The sequence below is a fragment of the Chelonoidis abingdonii genome, chromosome 22 (assembly GCF_003597395.2).
Source record: "Chelonoidis abingdonii isolate Lonesome George chromosome 22, CheloAbing_2.0, whole genome shotgun sequence".
NCBI classification, from domain to species: domain Eukaryota; kingdom Metazoa; phylum Chordata; order Testudines; family Testudinidae; genus Chelonoidis; species Chelonoidis abingdonii.
Window position 1 is genome coordinate 17,039,688 of NC_133790.1, and position 22,363 is coordinate 17,062,050.

General features: G+C 42.9%; 1 protein-coding gene across 1 annotated transcript in view; it reads left to right on the top strand.

Moving 5' to 3' along the window:
- ARVCF (ARVCF delta catenin family member) overlaps positions 1–22,363 on the top strand; it is a 449,379-nt gene that overhangs the window by 352,485 nt on the left and 74,531 nt on the right. Inside the window, 1 exon segment of the mRNA XM_075060041.1 lies at positions 22–205. Within this exon segment, the coding sequence (XP_074916142.1) occupies positions 22–205 (184 nt within the window).

Sequence of the window (22,363 nt, forward strand, 5' to 3'; positions counted from 1 at the left end):
TAACCATTGTTTCTGTCTAAGGCACTCTTTGGAACTTATCATCCTATGAGCCCCTGAAGATGGTGATCATTAACCATGGCCTTCAGACACTGACAAATGAGGTGATTATCCCCCATTCTGGATGGGAGAGCGAGCCGAATGAGGACTCTAAGCCTCGGGATGCTGAATGGACCACGGTCTTCAAGAACACGTCTGGCTGCTTGCGGTAAGATGGGAACATGGATTGTGCTTCTGTTCTCCTTAGCATCTTAACATGCATTTAAAAAAGTGGTTTATTTACCCTGACTTTGAAATCAAATATCCTGCCTCTCTTTTTGCATAGGTGCACTTAGGCGCTCAGTGTGGCACTATGGGGTGCTCTCATTTTGCCACAGATTCTCTTGTACTAGAGCCTTGTAAGTGCTGACATTCCAGGCGCATTTGTGAGTGGTTGGCCATTTGTGTAAGATGGAACATTATATATACATTTAAAAAAAAATGTTAACCTTTCCTGTAGTTGGGGCAGTGCTTAAAGAATGGTGATTTCCTGAGTTGTATCCCAAGAAGAAAATGTGCCATTGCAAGCATAGTCGTAGGTGCTAGGGATCCAGCTTTAATCAGGTGTGCTGGGATCAGTAGGCTGATTCTGGTCATTTGTCGAGCCCTTTCCTTAGCTGCCCATTTGAGGGGTTTTTTAATGCAAGTTTTCTAAATGATTCAGTTCTTTGACGCTCTTCTTGCACAAGTGGACTTTTATTCCCAGCTGGTGAAGGAATGCATAATATCAGTGTTAGCTCTTTTTTATTGATATAAGCTAAATCTAGAACACTTCTGATTCAGATTTATCTGCAAACACCCCAGGTGAAGATATTGCCTAACTTGATTTCAAATTGCAGTGAGTGAGGAGCTGTAGGATATATATTCTGAACCTGTCAGAGATGCATATTCAATGTAATTCATAGGTATTAGCTTTAGATACAATTTGCCTGCTGAGCATTAAAGAACCAGTTTCCAGTGTTCCCAGTAAAAAAAGACCTTTGATTAGGTGGTATTTGCATTTCTTAAATCATCCACAACTGGACAATGCATGTTAGAACACAAGGTCTGAAAGAGCCCTCGGCCCAGCCTGTGAAGACCTAAGGTACCGACATTCTGTATAGAGTGACTGACTTTCATTTTGATGTTTTTCCTTGAAGTTTTTGTAAATAGTCTATAAGATTATACACTGTTAAATTCTTCAATGTTATGATGAGGTCTAATCGTTCAAACAAAACTAATCAAGATTCCATATTGCACCTTCTGCTGCACTGAAGTGTACTTATGTCACATTTCTGCTGATTAATATATCTTCAAAAAGTTGCTTTGTTTCCGTTCCTTGGGCTTGCGGGCTCTAAATTGCACTGGCTATTCCCATGATTAACTTCATGAATGCAGAAAGTAATGAAAAGTGTTCTGAAAGGGCCCATTATTGAACTTATTTGCAGTCCCACTGGAAATGGAGGTCCTTTGAGTAGGATCCAGAGATCATAATTTTTCCTTAGCAGTGCCTCACTTTCTAATGGTTTTGCAAGAAGAAATTAGTTATGGTGAGGATAAAAGGATTATCTGAACAAGTATGAGATTCTCTGATTGCAGACAAAAAACTGATCGTTAATAGATTAACCTGATCCATGTCATAAATTTTCTATTAGCACCTGCAATGCTCTGATCTACTTGAACTTCTGCATTCCAAGTGTGGTTTTTGGTTTTTAAATTAAGGTGCTGCTTTTGGAGGAAAAAAAACAAGAATTTTATTTACAGGACCCAGCTTTCTTCAGCGTAATGAACATGAGCATACAGAGCTAGTGTAGTGTTAAGTTCTGCTAGCTGCAGAATTTCACCTCACTTTTTAGTTAACTAAGTGGTCCTGTTTTAAGAAGCTACTTGAATTGCATTGTGATGGAACTCAGTAATAAACATATGTGTTGCCTACTGCTGGAGCTGCGCATGAAAAGGTATTGCAATCCTCATGTCTACAGTCGTTCTTTATCACTATTGGGTGGATGGGTGGGAGGTAATATCTATTTATCCTTTTTTTTTTTTTTAATTCAGAGAGCTAGTCTTCGAGAATGCTGAGTATGTGATCCAGAGAATTTGTTCAGGTATATGGGGAAAAATCTGCAACAGTTAAAGAAGGCAATTTATCAATCTTTTGTTTTATAAAATTGGTATTGGAATGAATAGCCATTGTGCGGAGAGAGGAGAATTGTTGTGATAATATAACCATTTGTATCCTATTGCCATCAGGAGGCATTAAAGGAGTGGCTGGATGATCCATACATAGAGCAGAGGATTGGGTGTAAGATGATGTGGGCTCTTTCCAGGCTCTGGGGTTCCCCTTCTGTATTATGTGGGTAATGATAGCTATCTTCTGGAAAGCACTGTGAGATCTATGGGTAAAAAGGGCTATATAAGAGCAAAGTGTTGTAAATCTGTTGGAATCTGTAATAAAATTCTCTGCAGCTCATCATTAAATGTATCACCAACATAAGATGGCTAACACCAGCAATAAATTGTGATGTTTTAGCTGACTTACGCTGCAGCCATCTGTTTGACTTCCATGTTAGAGCCCCTTTGCCCGCTTTTCTACTGACACAGCAGTTGGTCATAGAAATTCAATTTTTGGTGAATAGAGCTAATTAAAACTGTGACACATGTTTGCCATTTGCAAAAATACATGATCTGATTTGTACTTCAGAGTTTATTCCTCCTGATCATTTGCCAAGCCCACCTTGTCTTCTCTGTAGGTGAGTCTGAAAGGAATACTGCATTGCTCTCTGAATGAAGTAACTGAGAAATGAGCAACTATTTTGACAGAGCTTTTAGAAGTAATTAAGATCACTTGGGCTCAGCAGTGCCAGTGCACAGCATGCGTATTACACATGCACAGCTGCTTTTATTTCAGTATTTTTCAGGAGTGTTAATGAAATTTACCAACAAGTGTGGGTGGCTTTGCATCAAACTCCTTGCTTCACTATGTGAATTGCTGCTATGTTAGTCTATGCTTTTGCTGATGTTATTTACCTTGCACTGATCCACAGATGGAGAGGCTGGAGGATTGGTGATATTAGCAGTGATATTGTGCATGATATGTGTTTTGTGTGAGGGAAGGAAGGATACTGTGGTTGAATACCAATGTTTAGACTAGAGCTAGTGTCTCAGCTGTCACTGTGATTCCACTGTTGGAGCTGCTTTTTATTTAGGCCTTGCAGCACATGCTACCTACTTCTTCTAACCTTGTGAAGTTTAAAAACAAAACAAACTGAGATAGGAGCCTTACAATTTAGTGCTCGACCTCCCATTCACCAAGCTGGCAGGAATGCTTAAATTAAGCTTGATATTAATGTTAGCCATGACTTCTGTAACTGCTGAATCTAAGTCAGGGTTTAAGAAAACCCAAATGGTGGTGCTAAGAAACACGGGATGTGATAACTGGCAACTTGAGAGCAGCAAGAACTATAACATCCCTCTCTGTCCAGAAGCCTCAATAAAGAATCCACTTGATACTTGTTTCACCGAAGTCCTGTCTCTTCTCCGCCATAAATCACATAATTCCTGGACAGCTTGTAACCAGATGAAACACTACTCTGAGCTACCAGGGAATACTCAAGATCTTGAAATGCCCAGTAGAGACCAGAGGAAGACAGGGCTTCCTATCAACACTTTTGTTGACTTTAGAAACAGATATTTTGTGTTTTTTGGGGGCCGTTTTTACATTCATGGGGCAAGTTCATATTGTTTGTATCCCAATATTAGAGTGAAATATGAAAAGCATGTTCTATCCGTCACCCTAATTCTAGCCACTCCATCTTCACTCTGTATGCAACCTGCCAACAGTTATGTCTTCAAATGACGAGAAGGAAAACCTCAGGGTACGTCTACACTGCACGATTATTTCGAATTAGCTTAAACCGATATTACAAAACATCTAATAAAATCGGTTTAGCGCGTACACAGTGGGATCACGAAATCGATTGTTTGCGTCCATGGTCCAAAGCTACCATCGATTTCAGGAGCGGTGCACTGTGGGTAGCTGTTACTCAGCTATCTCATAGTTCCCACTTCCGGGTTGAGAGCACAGTGCCTGATGGGGCAGAAAACATTGCCCCGGGTGGTGCTGGGTACAGCCTCACCCCTCCCTTTGTGAAGGCAGCAGACAACCCTTTGGCGCCTTTTTCCCGGAGTGCATTGAGCAAACGCCATAGCACAGCAATCATGGACCCTGAGATCACAAACGGTATCCTGACCGTTGTCAACACCTAGCGTACTCTCTGCCAGCAGCATTCAGTACACAGAGGGTGACATTTACAGTACTCAAGGAATTATTTATTTTACTTCTCTTTCACGTGCTGGGGGGGGGGAGAGACTGACGAGCTGTTCCGTGAACCACGCAAGACACCGTGTATTAAGCTACAGACATTGGGCGCTCAGCCAAGAATGCAAATAGTTTTCAGAGACTGCTGTGGAGACTGGTAGCTGTAGTCCTCATTACCCCCTCCCTCCCTCCATGAGCATCCGTTTGAGTCTCTGGCTTCCCGTTACGGTTGTCACGCACCGCTGTGTATCCTGGAGTTTATTTTTCAAACGCTTTGGCATTTCCTGTTCTTTAACGGAGCTCTGATAAAACAGATTTGTCTCACCATACAGCGATCAGATCTAGTATCTCCCGTAAGGTTCAATGCAGGAGCTACTTTTGCATTTGAACTGCATCGCCACCAGTGCTGATCAGAGCTGGACACGTGAAAGCAGGAAATGTCATTCTAAAGGTCTCGGGGCTTTTCCTGTTTACCGGCACTCCGCATCCGAGTTCGGATTGCGGACCAGAGCGGTCAGTGGTGCACTGTGGGATACCTCTAGGAGGCCAATAATGTCGATTTCCGTCCACACGAACCCTAATCCGAGTTATCACTTCCGAATTTAGCACTACTCCTCTCGTCTGGGAGGAGTTCCGAAATTGATTTAAGGAGCCGTTTAACTCGATATTAATGATGACGTCGTGTGAACGGGTACAGCGTTAAATCGGTATATCGGCCATTAAACCGATTTAAAGTCGCAGTGTAGACCTGACCTCAGATTTCATTCTGTTAATGCAAAACTTGACAGTTTACAACATTGTGGCCAGTAACTGGGGTTGCTGCATGCCGCCAATTTCACCAGGAAAATGTCAAATATTCATGTATTTGTGGAGATGATCCTGATTTTTCAATTCTGTTTTGTTAATCTTCCTCCTGGTCCAAGGAATGATAATGGCCCCTTCCATTGTCAAGCTTCACTTATTGGGTCAGATTCAATATCTTATTCCTGAGAGAGGGATGATCATCATCTGACAGATCAGAATAGTCATAAGCCTTTTGATGCTAATCAGGAAGTTGCACAAAATTTGGTAGTTCCCTTTCTCTCTCAACATGGCCACCAGGATAAGGGAATGTTGAAAATCTGGGAATGCAAGATGTGCTTAACTTTTTTCCAGGAGTGTTTTTGCTGGACCTTTGACCTTCAGAGGCTCTATCTCAGTTTTAAGGAATTTGAGTTTACATAGGGTTAGACTTTGAGATGTTACTTCCATTTTGTCAGTGTATATTTGGAAAACCCAAGGTGATCCCATAAGCAGTCTGAACCAAGTCCCAATGATCCGAGCAACACTTCTTATTGAGAAGGTTCTATTATAGGGGATATCAATCTATTAAAGTGCTATTTGTGAATGAGTATCTCCAGCTTTCTTAAACATGCTTGATGATCTGAGCTGTAGAACACCGAAATATAATCACCAGCCCATTGCAAGCCTCCCTCTTTGAGCAACATCAGCCTGATTTGCTCATAAACCAGCAAACCACCGATCTGTTGCTGTCCTTTTCCTAGCTGCAATAAGCAATGTACAACTCTCCTCCCCAAAAACGTTGTTCTGAAACTATTCTGATATGTGGGGCTGGAGAAGTGGAACTAGGAAGGAAGAAGGGAATTTACCAATAGAACCAGTAGTAAACACAGATGGTTCTCTTATTTCATTTGGTGTGCAAATTTGATGTCCTCAAACTGATTTTATTCTTTTAGGAGTGTGGAAAAGGAGATGTCTCTTTTAATGTCTGTCTGTGTCCGTCTGTCTATTATTTAATTCCTTCCTGGTTTTGTAATCCAGAAACATTTGCTTTTAAACTATTCTGTAATCCAGTTTAAATAACGTTCTGACTTGATATATCTTAAAAAGGCCATTTAGCAATCCTTCCTTCAACTTTGACTAAGACATTAAGGCTCATTAGTGGAAGGGTACACTTAATGGGATCATTACATGAGAGATGAAATTTAGGTTAACCTGCACTCGTTAACTCGGTGCCAGAGACCTTCCATGTTTGTGCTGAATTGTTTCTCTTTGGCTTGTTCAGATAATTCACTGTTTGCTCTTGGTCAAGGGTGGAAATGTGAGACCTTTCAGTCAAAGAATGGTGTCACAATCACTTCCTTTTCATTTCCTGTACAGTTATACATCGTGACACTGAGTCTTATAGAAACAATAAGGCTTTTAACGGCTTTAAAAAAATGTAATTAATACTGTGCTTAAATACCATTCCCCTCTATTAAATTAGCATTCATTGCAGATGTTTTTTCAGTTTTGAAGGGAAAAAGTAAAATTTAGTTCCTAAATTGCTGATTTTATAGCCTGGATCTTTGTGCTAAACTGACCTGATGTCAACAAATATTTAAATTAGTTCACTTGCATAGTAAGTAGATGAAAAGTGCTACTTTTCCAGGTTACCATCTGCAGCTTTTCCTGTTAATCTTTCTACTACATAGAGATTCCTGCTTCCAGACAGCCCCAGGATTCAAAGCCTGGCCATGGATGTACTAGGGCATAAAGAGAGACCCTGCCTACTTGACATGCACCAAAAAATGAATTCTCTATAAAACAATCTTGGACAGAATGGCTGTTTGCCATGAAGTTATGGAGGGAGGATGGCCCTAGCCTGGGCTGTAGAAGATCCAGGTTCAGTTCATGCTCCGCAACAAACATCCTGTATGACCCTGGGCAAACCATGTCGTGTCTTTCTGCCTCAGTTCCACATCTGTAAAATGGGGATGAATAGGGAAATACTTTCTCACATTAAAGATTATGAGGCACTGGGATCCTATGGTGGTGGGGGCTTTCTAAGTACCCAAAGCAGGTAAATGTTGACAGCCCCCTGCTTTGGAATCAAAATACACAGAAGAATATGGGTGTGTGTGTAAATAACACTCTAATCCGTGTACAGTGTTTCAGATGGTCCTGAGAAAAAGGGTGACTCAGTGGAATTTCATAAATTCTGTATTGTGGCTATATTTTGTTCCAGGTGTGTATTTAGTATGTGACAGTTTAACAGTCTTCCTCAAGAAGCCAGAACATGTTGTAGTACGTGAAGATTGCCCAGCAGAATTAATTCATTACCATTTGGACCAACAAGTGCAAGAGTAGTGGTAATACAGAATACAGTCTGTGAACCCTGTACCATTGCCTTAACCTTTTCCTATACTACGTTTCTTGGTGTGGGGAACATATTGAGCTACAAAGCTCTGTGGTGATGTCTAGTCTTCCGTAGAGGGGAGTAGGTCCAGCATGACCCTTTACAATGTGGACCTGAAGAAAAGCTCTGTTGAGAGATCACTAGTTACCAAGTCATGGTGGCATTAACTCTCCACCTGTTCAAAGGAAAAATCCTGCTCCAATTGTTCTGTTTAAAAAATAACAAGGACCATCCCCACTAAATGCGGAAGCTTGGCCTATACAAGTAACTTTGTATAATGAGGAGCTGGGATCGAGTGCTCAACTTAAGGTTTCCTGGGTGGGAATGCTAACATGTAGCCATTTTGGAAACTAGGCTGTAGTGTGTATTCTCCTATCCCTTTGAGACCTGCTCTATAGCTTAGCTTTTGCTGCCTAGTGAAGGCATGTTTTCACCAGGGGCCAGATCTATAAGGTGGCTGTCCTAATTAGTTATTCTGTTACTTTATTTTTTTTCTCGGGGGGGGGTGGGGGGGTTCTTCTAAGATCACATCATCTTTTACCCACCCACACCTACCTCTCTCTGGAGTTCGGCAGCACTGCAGCATTGACCAACTAAGGGGATAAGTGCTAGAACAGGGGTGACCAACCTGTGGCTCCGGAGGCACATGTGGCTCTTCAGAAGTTAATATGCGGCTCCTTGTAGAGGCATCGACTCCAAGGCTGGAGCTACAGGTGCCAACTTTCCAATATGCCGGGGGGTGCTCACTGCTCAACCCCTGGCTCTGCCACAGGCCCTGCTCCCCCTCCACCCCTTCCTGCCCACTCCCCTGAGCCTGCAGTGCCCTTGCTCCTCCCCCCCAGGCCTCCTGCACCCCACAAAACAGCTGATTGGGGGGTGCGGGGAGGGAGGGAAGGTGCAGATCAGCAGAGCTGCTGGTGAGTGGTAGGCACTGGGAGTGGGGCGGGGGAGCTGCTGATGTATTGTGGCTCTTTGGCAATGTACACTGGTAAATTCTGGCTCCTTCTCAGGCTCAGATTGGCCACCCCATGCTAGAATGTCACAGGAGGTTTGTCTTGCCAGAGGCTGAGTGTGCTGTGTTCCCACTCCTGGTGGTGGAGGACCATGCTCAGTCACCCAGAGAGCCCCATTCTGTAACCTTTTCCAGAGCCTAATGTCTGTGAATGTTGAATTCCAAGGAAGAAAGGCAAAAAGCTATGTAAAAATGCACCAGTTATACCCTCTATGCCTATTAATAATGATTAATGTATATCTTTTCTCTAAAGAAAAGTGACTGGGAATTAATGTTCAAGATGAATTACTTTCAAGCTTTATCTGTCTTCCGATACTGCAAGCATGATAATAAATACATAACAGTAGCATTATATTTCCCCTATCCACCCTCCCACCTACATGAGGCAGCATTGAACTCAGACTGACAGAAGTGGAAAGCCAACAAAGCGTAAATCTTGGATTGGAGAGAGCTGGTTGTATGAGCTTCTTCTAAATAGCTCTGTCTGGTGAAGGTAAGGGCATGGGAGGTGAGACACTGGGGAGATCACTGCATACTGTCAAGGTAGCGTTGGCCTGCGTCAGGGGAACGTCGAGTAATTTGCCTGTTGAACCGTGACAGGACAGAAAACGTATTTAGATGAAGGTTTTCAAATGCAGGCTTTCTTAAAATGACAGTGAATAAATAATTAAGCTTAAGTAGTCTACATTTTATACAGAGAAATATCATTCCATAACTCCCCTCTGAGGGCTAGGAAAGGGTCCAAGATGTCCCCCCCACTCTGAAATGGCATCCTCTGACAAAGCCCTTTGGGTGATCTGTCTCCATTTACTATGCCAGCATATTTCAACTGGCATCCTTTTAACCCAGGTAGACTGGACAGGGCCTCTTTCAAAATATAACATATTGCATTACAGTCACACAGAAGAGTAGTATCTGAGTGACACAAAATGCCACTGAATTATTGTGTCCCACTGCCTCTGTCGTCTCCTCATCTTCACACATGCTACTGATTGTGTGAGGCATTGGGTTAGTTGCCTGACCTTGTGTCTCAGTCAGTGTAGTAGAAAATGGAGTTCAAAAAAATATACATCAGACTTTGCTAAGAAGCAGGTACATTTTGAGCTGCACTTTCCTCAGGGAAATAACTTCAAAAAGTGAGAAAAATTAAATTGATGACATTTTAAAACAACTTTTCCAGGCAACTTTCTCTTTAGGGACAGCAAACACTGAACAAACTGGAAAGAGGGTGAGGTTTATCTGTAGAGTGCGGGTTCAAAAAACAACAGTTCGACTCCTAAGGAAGTGTAACAAAGAGGAGAAAGCTAAGGCAGTTTCTTTAATTAGCTTACTGATACTGTACAGGATCATAGCATATGGCTGTCCTGGGGCTTATATGATGAGTAGAGCATTTAATTCCTGCTAGTGAAGAGCTGCTAGAGTTCTGCCTGACAGTTCCTGATGTTTAGCTTGTAATATAAATAAATTATGCATAGATTTTAGTAGCAGAGATATAGCCTAGTTACATGCAACCTTAATGCTTTACAACCAAGTCTAAGGAATAAATTAAAGTTGTACACTTGCTTATTGCCTTCTGTCATTTCCTTAGGAAGGAATATAGGTCCCCTTACCTCTTGGCTCTAAATGAAGGGAACTAGAAAATGTGTGTTACTATGTATGTTTGAAAAGTGAGTTCACAACAAAACTCACCAATACCTTGTGGAATGGGGTTGATCTAGAAAGGGGGCATAGCTTGCATTATTCCGTACACCTAATGGATACAGAGGCCTTCTGTTTTTACACAAAGTAATTCAGAGCTTCTTTTCAGATGGTTGGACAAACAGAGCCTCTTACCTTCTCTCAGAGCAAAAAATGGAATAATAATTTTGAAGCTAAGCAGCCACCAGCCATTCCAGTATTCTCTTGCAGCATGTTTCAGAGCAGCTCAGTGTTACAGAAGAGCAAAACAAGGCTCTCACAACTAGGTCATATTAAAAGTAACCAGCAAATATTTTACAAAAGAAGTAGTACATGTATTTTTATGTGCTGAATGCTACAAATAGCAAAGGGCAAATCTCTCAGCTGCAACTGAACTTTGTCCAGCTATGCTGGAAGGACAGGAGGCAATGGATGTGGTTTAAATTAGGATGCAACTTTATCTGGAACATATGTGATCTCAGCAAATAAATTGTACAGTGCAGGTTGTCATCATTTCCAGAATCTCTTCCATATACATGGGTGGCTGCTGTGAGCCCTTTCTCTTTCCAGTCCAGTCCCAGCAATTCTGCTGCTGCAACCCTGCCACTCTCCCCTCATATGAGGGTTAAGGAGCCTAGAAAGGAGAGTGGTCAAGGAAGCATCCACTAAAATTGCTGAGGAAGGGGGTTCAAGGTGCCTATGTCTGGTATGGCAGGGAGTCAACCAATCAGATTTATTAGATCACCTTATCCATTCCATAATAAGTACCTGCATTGCACATCTGCCACAAGCTTTACATAAGTTGTGACATTTATAACCTAGTCCACTTGCCCGATCCCACCAGGTCCTAAACCCTCTTTGCCTTGGCCAATCTGGCGGTGAGGGAAAAATTCTTTTCCAGACTCCAAGAAAAGGGATGGCTAGCATAATGCCCAGATATGGTCATGATGAAACCCAGTCCTTTAACTGCTTCCGTGAGTGGGAAGATGGATGCCGCCAGGCCATGCAAGGTGAAAAAGGGCTTTACAGGAACTACGCAGGGCATAAATACCTCCTCTCTTCTGCTCCTCTGGGGGAGTGCCCCCTTCCCCAGTCTAGCTGTGCAGTGTCCTGCTCCTCCCTACTCACCACAGCTAATGTCTCTTTCTCCTTTTGCTCCCTTGCTGTGAGCTGGAGAGGATGGCCTTAAAAGGACAATGACCCCTTTCTTTCCAGCCTGCTGGAGGAGGCGCCCATCAGTTATGTTGATGAGGCAAGTACCCTTCTCTTCCATCCAGCCGGCCATTGGACCCATCACTTAAGTCTGGGGATTGGTCCTCCTTTGAGCAGGGAGTTGGACTAGATGACCTCCTGAGGTCCCTTCCAACCCTAATATTCTATGACAACATTGTTAAACCATGCTGCTGGCTATTCCATCCTTGGTTATCACAGGGAGCTCCTTAAATCAAAGAACTGAGAGTGAGGAAGGCAACTGTGAGCTTTCTTGATTGTGTCTACACTATGTAGGTTTCTCCAGAGCACAGACTAAACTCCCTATTACAGCACTTGACTGTTATGCAAACAGTATTTGACCAGTTAAAAAACAATATCGATTTTGAATAGATGAATGGGCCTCTGCCACATGGGGCAGCCACTGCTGCTGAAGCTGTATTCTGTTGGGACTACCCCAGTATTTGTGCGCTGCAGTAAATTCTGCCCCGATCCATTCTCCACTCTGGATGGCTATCTCCTGCAAAGCTTCCCCCTTCAAATAGACCTCCTGCTCTCACCCTTGGGTTTTGGTTTTCTCTCTATCACCTGACTTCAGGCTGCTCAGATCCTGACCTTACTGTCCTCTGCTAATATTAGGTAGCCTTCTTTAATATCAGTGACCTCTCTACAGCCAGCCAGTTCCCACCAGCGTCCTTGTGTCATATGCCACCTCCTGCTGATTGACTCTGTCCTGCTCACCCTATCTGATACCAGGACCTCTTTTGCATCACAGGTTCCTTTTCACTTTCTTTTGGTTATTAGGATCCATATTCCCTGAATCTCAAAGTTTAAATTGCTTGGGATTCAATGAGAAGTGAAATGTGGAATTGATCAGATCTCTGTCTGAAATTGAAAAAAAGGTTGGCTTGAAATGAGCTTTGTGCTGAAGATAGCATTTGCCATTTGGGACATTCTGCAATAAAAGTACACAAAGAAATTCAGCACAATTTACTACATGTGTCCTTAATAATTACAGGTCATCTTTGGCAGACATCTGACAGGATTGTGAACTGGGATTGAGTCTCAGAGCTGATGGGTGGGACAAACAGTACATTAAACCCAGCCTTGCAAAACAGTATGTGACAGGGTCAGGCCAAATAGCTACAGGAGAGTGATAGAAGGCAGATATTTTAGCCCCAGGTTAAGTAGGTCCCCTTTCACTGGGTAAGGTAACAGGAAAGAATCCGGAACAGTCAGGAACTTTCTGGAAACAATTAAGGCAGACAGGCTGATTAGGACACCTGCAGCCAATCAAGAAGCTACTAGAATCAATTAAGGGAGGCTAATCAGGGCACCCGGGTTTAAAAAGGGAGCTCACTTCAGTTTGTGGTGCGCATGTGAGGAGCTGGGAGCAAGAGGCACAAGGAGCTGAGTGAGAGGGTGTACTGCTGGAGGACTGAGCAAGTACAAGCGTTACCAGACCCCAGGAGGAAGGTCCTGTGGTGAGGATAGAGAAGGTGTTTGGAGGAAGCCATGGGGAAGTAGCCTAGGAAGTTGTAGCTATCGTGTAGCTGTTACAGGAGGCACTATAGACAGCTGCAATCCACAGGGCCCTGGGCTGGAACCCGGAGTAGAGGGCAGGCCCAGGTTCTCCCCAAACCTCCCAACTCCTGATCAGACACAGGAGGAGTTGACCCGGACTGTGGATTCCACCAGAGGGGAAGATCTCTGAGGTGAGCAAATCCGCCAATAAGCGCGGGACCCACCAAGGTAGAGGAGGAACTTTGTCACAAGTCGTGGCAACTTATAAGGCCAGGCCTGGAATTTAGCCACCTATGTTGCGCTGGTAAAAGTAATGGAGCTAATGATACTTTCCTCACTAGTCAAGCAAGAAGAATTTTGCAAGACTAATTTAAACTGCTTTCGAAGAAGCAGAAAGACAGTAACCTAAACTGGTTGGCAGAACTCATGCACTGTCCCAGGCACAATGAAGCCAGTAGCTTCAACTCTTGTTTAGGTCTGGGTAATTCTCCCAAAGAAACAGTGCAACAAATGAGTGTCCCATATGCCATACCTATGCCAAAAATCAAAGTATTCCTTGGAGTGCATCAGAAAAGAAAAACAATTTAACTTTCTCATCACAAAAACTATCCTTTACGCACAGAGAGGCATGAGGGCACTTTAAACAAAGTATTTTTCATGACTGATGAACCAGCACTGAAGTAGGATGGTGACTGTGTTATTCCCTAACATTCTGCTCTCCTCTTTCTTGGACAGCTCTACATGATAACAAATGATACTACTTTGCAGCAAGATGGCTGACACCAGCAGTCATTTTGGAAATAGAAGTTTTACTAAAGCACATTGTGTATTGTAACTCTGGTGACTTTCTCCAAACCCGAGGAAGAGCTCTGTGAAGCTCAAATGCTTGTCCCTTCTACCAACAGAAGTTGAGCCGATAAAATATATTATGTCACCTGCCTTGTCTCTGTAAATTATAAGTCCTTCTGTAACCCTTTGGTCTCTAACTTTTCACATGTTCCTGTAACTATCCTGAAACATGCTGCTTGCCCTGTGAATTTTCAGATTGCTGGGGGATAGAATGAAACAGGGAGGTTGCTCTCTTTTTATCTTTTTTTTTTTTTTTAATTTGTATTCTTTCAATGTAAAAAAATAAGTGCCATACATTTAATCACTATAAAAATCTTGCTGTTGAGGATGATTTGTGTGTGGCTCTGATAGCAGAGGCTGCACACCTATCCCAGAGGTGGTAGAAGTCAACCCTGTTACTGCAGATTTAAATGTTATATTGAGACTTGCATATAATTTAGAGGCCTATGTGATTGTCATTACATTCATATCTAAATCAAGGCTGGATTCCTCACATCCTCCTCACTTCTTTCTATAGTCTTTCATACCAGCAGACCAGATTCCTAATCTGATGAGTTTCTACGCTGGTAGGTGTTTACTTTTACTTAACATTTACTCAGTGTTCCTCCTTTTTGTTTTCGTAGGGAAAGCAGATATTTAAACAGCCGTACAAATCCTCTTCCATTAGTCCTGCCTACAGATCAGTGTGCAAGACGTTTGAGATGTGAGAGAGAATCCAGGTCAATTTCTCCTACAGTGGAAAGGTGGGGGAGGGGGGAATGTCAAATCCAGGTGTGAGATTCTGTACAGTACTGTTTATGATTTTCTGCTTTTACATGAAATCAGTCATGTGCTTACACTAATGTGTAAGGTGGTTCAAGATTTTGCTGCTAGCAGAATCACTCACTATGTTTGTCCTAAGAGCATCTTTATTTGTTAAGATTCATATTGTCCTTTGTGTGTTCCAATATAGCTTAAAGGGATACTATGAATATTTTTGAAGTGTAATGTATAATATATGGAGATATACCTATCTCATAGAACTGGAAGGGACCCCGAAAGGTCATCTAGTCCAGCCCCTTGCCTTCACTAGCAGGACCAAGTACTGATTTTACCCCAAATCCCTAAGTGGCCCCCTCAAGGATTGAACTCACAACCCTAGGTTTAGCAGGCCAGTGCTCAAACCACTGAGCGCTATCCTTCCCCCTAGCCCAGGGCCTTTGGTTTGCAGCTGTCTGTGTGAAGCTCTCTTATTTATACTACTGTAGCCCTCTTTTTGGGGAGGACTGAAGAGCAGGAATCAACAAGAAGGCGGTTCCTTGTACAGAGAAGAGTGAAGTATTGAGGACAAACTGACTGTTCAGTATCTCTGTGCAGAACTCTGAAGATGAGAACCTTTTGATACCAGACGAGTTAAGGAGGTTCGTAGCTTAGGGTCAGAAAGGACCATCAGATCATGTAGCCTAAGCTTAGGGTTGCCAATTTTGGTTGGATGTATTCCCGGAGGTTTCATTACATGACATCCTTTTTAATTAAAGATTAATCTTTAATTCCTGGAAACTCCAAGGCAGTCCTGGAGGCTTGGCAACCTTATATGAGCTCTTGTATAGCAGAGGCCATAGAATTTCTTCTAATTACAACATGTATTGGGCCCAATGAGATTCCTCACCAGATTTCCCCCCCAAAATATTTTCTTATTTTTTAAAATCAATTTTCATGCTGGTGAAATGTTGCTGCATGAACAGCACTGGAGACAAAAGTCCCACAGAGATGCTAGGACAGAGGATGCAGCCAGTCAGATATGTAGCAGCTGGATTCTTTTCACCAGTTAGTCACACTGGCATATAGAAGAAGTTGAAGTATCTTTTTTTTCTGTACCCATCCATTTGGACACGCATTCAGATTTATTTAATCTATAACAATATTTTCCCCTTCATGCATGTTTGAAAAGTCACACAGGGCTCAGAGCTCTCTCTCTGCCTTCAAGTTCAACAACAGAAAACCATTTGAGACCTCTGAGCCCAAATACCATGGGCTAGATCAGTGGTTCTCAAACTGTTTTGTACTGGTGACCCCTTTCACATAGCAAGCCTCTGAGTGTGACCCCCTCCCCTTATAAATTATTTAACACCATTATAAATGATGGAGGCAAATCAGAGTTTGGGGTGGAGGCTGGTAGCTCACGACCCCCCATGTAATAACCTTGCAACCCCCTGAGGGATTCTGACCCCCAGTTTGAGAACCCTTGGGCTAGATTCTCAGCTTGTGTATATCATCCTAGCCCTATCAAACTTAACAGACATACACTGATATGCCCCAGCCAAACTTTTGGCCCCATATTTTATCCTGTTTACTCTCTCATACCCCATGAACACAGACTTTGGTTAGATGTGTAAAGGTGTGTTTGTGTCTGTTACAAATCTGCCACATGTTGCATACATGTCTGTGGCACACGCTTCAGAAACTTCTGGATCCGTAATCACTAAGCCCTGGTGAAGCTTCCTCCTCTTTCTCTGGAATGTCGTGCTGTCCAAGCAGTGTACAAATCCTCTTTTATGTCTACTGGATACTGTGGAGTATTCATTAGTTTTTATTGCTCTCTTGAAAGGAGTTCGTTTTAGAAGCTCTGTTTAGAGGCTTTCTTTTTGAGCAGAGATTGACTACCCTTTGATTTTCTCCACATGGTATAAATTGTTAAATACGTCAACACAAAGTTTCAGTATAGAAGGTTAGCTGCACAGCTTGCTTTAGCAAAGAGCTGTGGGACTAAATCTGTGTATGTTTTGCTGAAAATGTACATTTGAGTGATGTGCATGGCAAAGAGGACAAGATATGAAGTAGTAATCCCATGTCAGTTTCAAGTGACCATCTTCCCCTTTATAAGGTGAGATATACAGTGAAAAGGGAGAGAGAGTTACATCAATATGATGATGTGGGTTGTGGTATAACATAATTCTGTTAAAGTTTCTGGAGTCCTAAACTATAACAGGGATCAGCGACCTTTGGCACATAGCCTGCCAGGAAAGCCCCTGGTATGCTGGGCTGGTTTATTTACCTGCCGCGTCTGCCAGTTCAGCTGATTGCAGCTCCTACTTACCGCGGTTCACCGTCCCAGACCAATGGAGGTTGCGGGAAGGGCGTCCAGCACATCCCTCAGCCTGTGCTGCTTCCCTCAGTCCCCATTGTAAACAGACTAGCCTGGCCCACCAACGGCTTTCCCTGGCAGACTGCGTGCCAAAGGTTGCCAGTCTCTGGAGTGCTTGAAGTATAATTCCATCAAAGGCATAACTGAGGTTGCAAGCCCTTCAGAGAATGGAGTGGTGCAACATATTAAGGTGTGAGAGGTAGCGTCCTCTAGTGCCTGCCCACAGAGAGAATAGAGAATTACTATTATGAGCTTAAAGATTGCTCTTTTAGCTTCTTCTGTGGTCTGGTCCACACAGTGGTTTCCTTCTCCGTGTTCAAATCTCTCCTGAAGATATCCTTCTCTCATGACAGCGACAAGAAATTAGCCGACTGAGAATGACAAGGTTGAGGGACACTTTTTGGTGAGCTGCCTCTGAAGAAGGGTGCAGAGGTACAATAGGTAAAGAGGAGGTAGAACTGGTGAGAGCAGAAGAGAAGCCAAGAGGAACTTTGCCTCTAGGGTTTAGTGCAGAAGGCCATGCTACACAAAGGAGACTTTTTTTGCTCTACACACTTGTGAATGGGCCATAAAGGTGGCATTTCATTACGTTTCAGGCCTCCTTATCCCAATCCTGGAATCGGCTGAGGAGCATTTCAGTCCCAGTGCAAATTAACTCCTCAGGGCTGCTCTAACTTGCTCTGATTTGTAAGGGCCCCTGTGAGCTATTATACTGAGATTGCCAGAGCACATCATGTTTCAGCCAAGGCTCTTCTCTCCCCACCAAACCCCCCATGCTGGGGAGTCCAGCTGTGTGTGACAGTGCAGTCATCCACTCATTCCCTGATAAAAAGCTGCTGGGGATTCCCCTTTTATGTGCACTGCCTGAGCTGCACAGAGAGCCCTTAGTGTAGGGAGGGATCTGGACTCTGTGGATTAGTCTGCTTATGAAGCTGTTGGTGCACTGTCCCCTCAGGAGCCAGGATGTTTGCTGTGAGCTCGAATAAACCCTGTTTCATGCCTATACCTGTGGTGTCCCTGGCTGTCCAATCCCCACAATGTGCAGAAACCTGGTGACCCCACTGGGCATAGTCCCAAACACCAGGTATCTACAAAAGCAGGTGTATCTCCATGAGTTAGTTATGAAAAGGGGATATATCCTGGCAATAGTGTTCCAGGGGGGAAGGTGGAATGTAACCAGTTGTAGTAAACTTGCTGTGTGCTAGTGATGACATTAAAACCCTGATGTCTGGTGATGCTCAGTCCATTTTCTTTTCAGCATTAATAATCTACTGATCTGATTCTTTTTTTATTTTATGTTTATCCCAGTATATCAGAAAGACAAGGCGGGGTCATGTAATATCTTTTATTGGACCAACTTCTGTTGGGATGAGAGACAAACATTCCAGTTCCACTGTGAAGAAGAGCTCTGTGTAGTTCAGAAGTTTCTCTTTCATTAACAGAAGTTGGTCCAGTAGAAGACATTTACCTCACCCACCTTCTTTCTTTTTACTTTTCGTTCGTTATATGCTGATGTCCTGTTGTAAATCCTCATATATCACTTTTAATGCAATTATGGCTTAAATTTCAATATGTTAGTTCATTAATCAAGGTACACAAAGGACTTCTAATATTGACAAGTTGAGTTTTTCTTTATTGATGTATTTGCAAAATATATGTCTCTGCATGTCTACATTAATGTTAATCCTAAAATGTATAAAGAAAAGGGAAATACAAAATCCCTGGCATTGCTGGGAGCAAAATACATGAAATGAACATTATTGTAAGTATGGGATCATAAATGAGCCATTTAAAATTCTTTTCTGAATGGGTGATGAGAAGATGGGGGAGGGAGAAAATTCAGTGTGGAGTAATCTGATCAATTCTTCATTACAATTCTGTCTGTTTTCCTTAAGTTTAGAAATAAAAAAAATTAAAATATATAATAGGGGAATAGGAAATAGGACATGCAACTCCAGGTGGTCCATTCTCGTTATATATCTGCCACTCTTCAACTTAACAAGTAGTGTTCCATTTTAATGTACTTGAAGGCGGAGCATCTATCATCATCATTCTTATAACTGCTGCATGGTACCATAGAGAACTAGAATCCTAATTTCAGTCTCACAAAGTTAGAATTCACAGTTTATGCTATTGGATTAATGCAAGAGGAGAAAAAAAATATACAGAATTCTATTATCCATGCATCCAGTGGAAACTCATCCTTGGTATTCACTTCTCCCACCCCTTATCGGCAGTAAGAAATGTATGTTATGGTTTAAGAATGGGATTTATTAATCACTACATTTTACGTGCATTCTAATTATAGAGAGTTAATAAGCTGTAACATGCAACTTAGAATTAAATGTGTATTCATATTTTGAAAGGTCTCTGAGCAAATGTTTCTTTTTAGATGTCTAATTAACATCTCAGTTTGCCCATAAAGATGTGAAAAATGATTAATTTGTTAATTATATTGAACAATATTGGCAGTACTTACGCTTGAAGAAAAATTGGCTGCATAGTCCAAATGGAAAAGGGCAGTGATTCCATAACTTGGACTTTTGAGAGAGAACATTTTTAATATGGGATTGTGAAATTCAAAAACCCTGAAGCTGACACATTGGCTATGTTTCTGTTGATATTAGTAAATGTCGGTCTTCGGTGGCAATCGTATGGATAGACATTTCTAAAGAATGTACTTAAGCGTGGTGCAGAAGCATTTTGCCATTTCATTCCATTTAATTTCTGTGGAAGTAGGGAAGCTAAATTCCCTTCCAATGCTTGGAAAATTTAATTATAATATGAAACTGGCGGGCACTAGCAGTTAATTCTTTCGGTGTATAAGATTCAGAAAAGAGAGATTCCCTGTTTCACGGAGCTTGCAGTCCAAGGAATTGTCTTCACTGAATTGTTAGTTCAAGTTAGTATATTTGAGGAACTGCATTTCAGCTCGCCTAGCTCAAAGAAGAGTGGCCACACTGCAAAAAGTGACTTAAGCCAGTGATCTCCAAACTTTTTTGATTGTGCACACCTATCAGTAAAAAGTTTGTGAGCACACACCTCCTGCCGCACCGGCTCTACCATTTTTGCCAAATTAAAAAAAAAAAAAACTGCTCAGACTCCTGCTCGAACTGCTGAAGCGGGAGGGAAAAAAGCGCTCCTCCTACCACGCGCCCCACTGACTTAAGCTATGCTCAAGTACCTCCTTGTACACTTGTCACAATATTGCTCCTTTCAACCTGTAGTGTAGTTCAGGAGAATGTTTGTCAGCTGTGGGCAAACGGATTGTAGTGTTTGCCCAGCAATTTATTACAGTGCACCGTTTCCATTGGTGGTGGTTGTCTGCACTCCAGTGGGAAGCCATGAATCCGATTCTAAACTATGAGCTTTGCAAAATGCTGATCTTCATACAACAGTTGTTTTGGGCACACAAGCACCATATTGGGTACAAGATGCAGTGAAGCAGCCTATCAGCAGTGGCTTGTCACCCTGAGAAGGTGGTGACATGCTTTCCTGAGGCAAGCATGCAAGCTGCTTGCAGACATGATGGGGGAGTGGACACACATAATGCAGATGTTCAGAACATAAGAACGGCCATACTGGGTCAGACCAAAGGTCCATCTAGCCCAGTATCCTGTCTTCTGACAGTGGACAATACCTGTTCTGTTCATTCCTTCTAGGGCATCTGGCAATCATCAAGTGAACCATCTCCTGTCACCCATTCCCAGCTTCTGGCAAACAGAGGCTAGGGACACCATCCCTGCCCATTCTGGCTAATAACCATTGATGGACCTATCCTCCATTTTCTTTTTTGCACCCTGTTATAGTCTGTGCCTTTACATCATTCTCTGGCAAGGAGTTCCTCAGGTTGACGTTGTGTTGTGTGAAGAAATACTTTTTGTTTGTTTTTTAAACCTGCTGCATATTAATTTCATTTGGTGACCCCTAATTCTTGTGTTCTGGGAAGGACTAAATAACACTTCCTTATTTACTTTCTCCACACTGGTCGTGATTTCATAGACCTCTATCGTATCCCCCCTTAGTCGTCTCTTTTCCAAGCTGAAAAGTCCCAGTGTTATTAATCTCTCCTCATATGAAAGCCATTCCATACCCCTCAGCATTTTGTTGCTCTTTTCTGAATCTTTTCCAATTCCAGTATTTGATTGAGATGGGGCAACCACATCTGTGCAATGTCCCTGGGCAGGCCTGTGGTTCTGGACAATGATCACAAGCACTGAGTGAACTGTCTGGTAGCATGGCTGCAGCTTATGGTAGCATGTCAAGAGGAGATGGCAGAAGGCTGAGGCTGGGCCTGAACCTGGGCTGGCGCCAGGACCTGGCTGTTCACGCACCTGCTGGCCATAATACCCAGCATGTGTTTGAACATGTCCATCTGGTGCTGCTGCTGCTCACTTTGCTACTGGTGGTTCTGCTCTCTCATGGGCAATGTGTTCAGCCACCACCTCCTCCCTCTCCAGCATCCTCTCAGCTGCAGCCTGGAATTGCCATTCCTGCTCTAGTGCCTTCCTCTGTAGCCCAGAGAGGAGGCCTGGTCTTTTGTCAAAGTCCCGATGCATCTCCATCAGAAGGTTCTCCCTTGTCCTCTTTCTGCTTCTCAGGTTCTGGGAGATGGGCCTATAAAGGAAACAAACGGTATGTCGTTTTGCTTTTTTTTTTTTTTTTTTCTCCCTCATGACAGAAACATTATTTCTCCTTGACTTTGCATCACAGCTAGGCCAAAGTTGCAACTTTTTTCTCAGTGGCATCTGCTCGCTTCCATAACCCAACTTTCCCCTCTGAAGCTGTAAGATTCCAGGGTTGCTGGCCATCTTAACAATGGCTAGTGCTTTGCATCTATTCTTAAACCTAACCCTTAAAAATGGTTTGTGGAGGTGCGGGCAGGCCTGAGGCAGCAGAACAGTACCAGTTAGGTTCTTAATACTTTCAGACTGTGGTGGATTTGGAAGATATTAATTTGCTGGAGATTTCTCAGTGGAAGAGACACCTCTGAAGCAAAATCATTGATATAGGCCACGAAGCTGTTTCGCCATCTTGTGATTGGTGCAAATTAATGACTAATAGTGAAGAGTGAGATACGAGGGAGGTTGTGTGAAGTTCGCCCTGCCTAAAAACTTGACACAAAGAGACCAGTTGGATACCCTGCTGTATGAGACGTTCTTCTTTGAGTGATTGCTCATATCTATTCCAGTTAGGTGTGCGCGCGCTGCGTGCACGTTCATCGGAAGATTTTTACCCTAGCAACACTCGGTGGGTCGGCTGGGCGCCCCCTGGAGAGGCACTGCCATGGTGCCGGATATATACCCCTGCTGACCCAACCACCCCTCAGTTCCTTTTTACTGCCCATGTCAGTCGTTGGAACAGTGGAGCACGGCTTAGCTGGTCTCCACCTCCCTAGCTTCTCGTAGTTCTTTCATCGTTATTGTGTATATAGTTCAATTTTCTATATTTGTACTT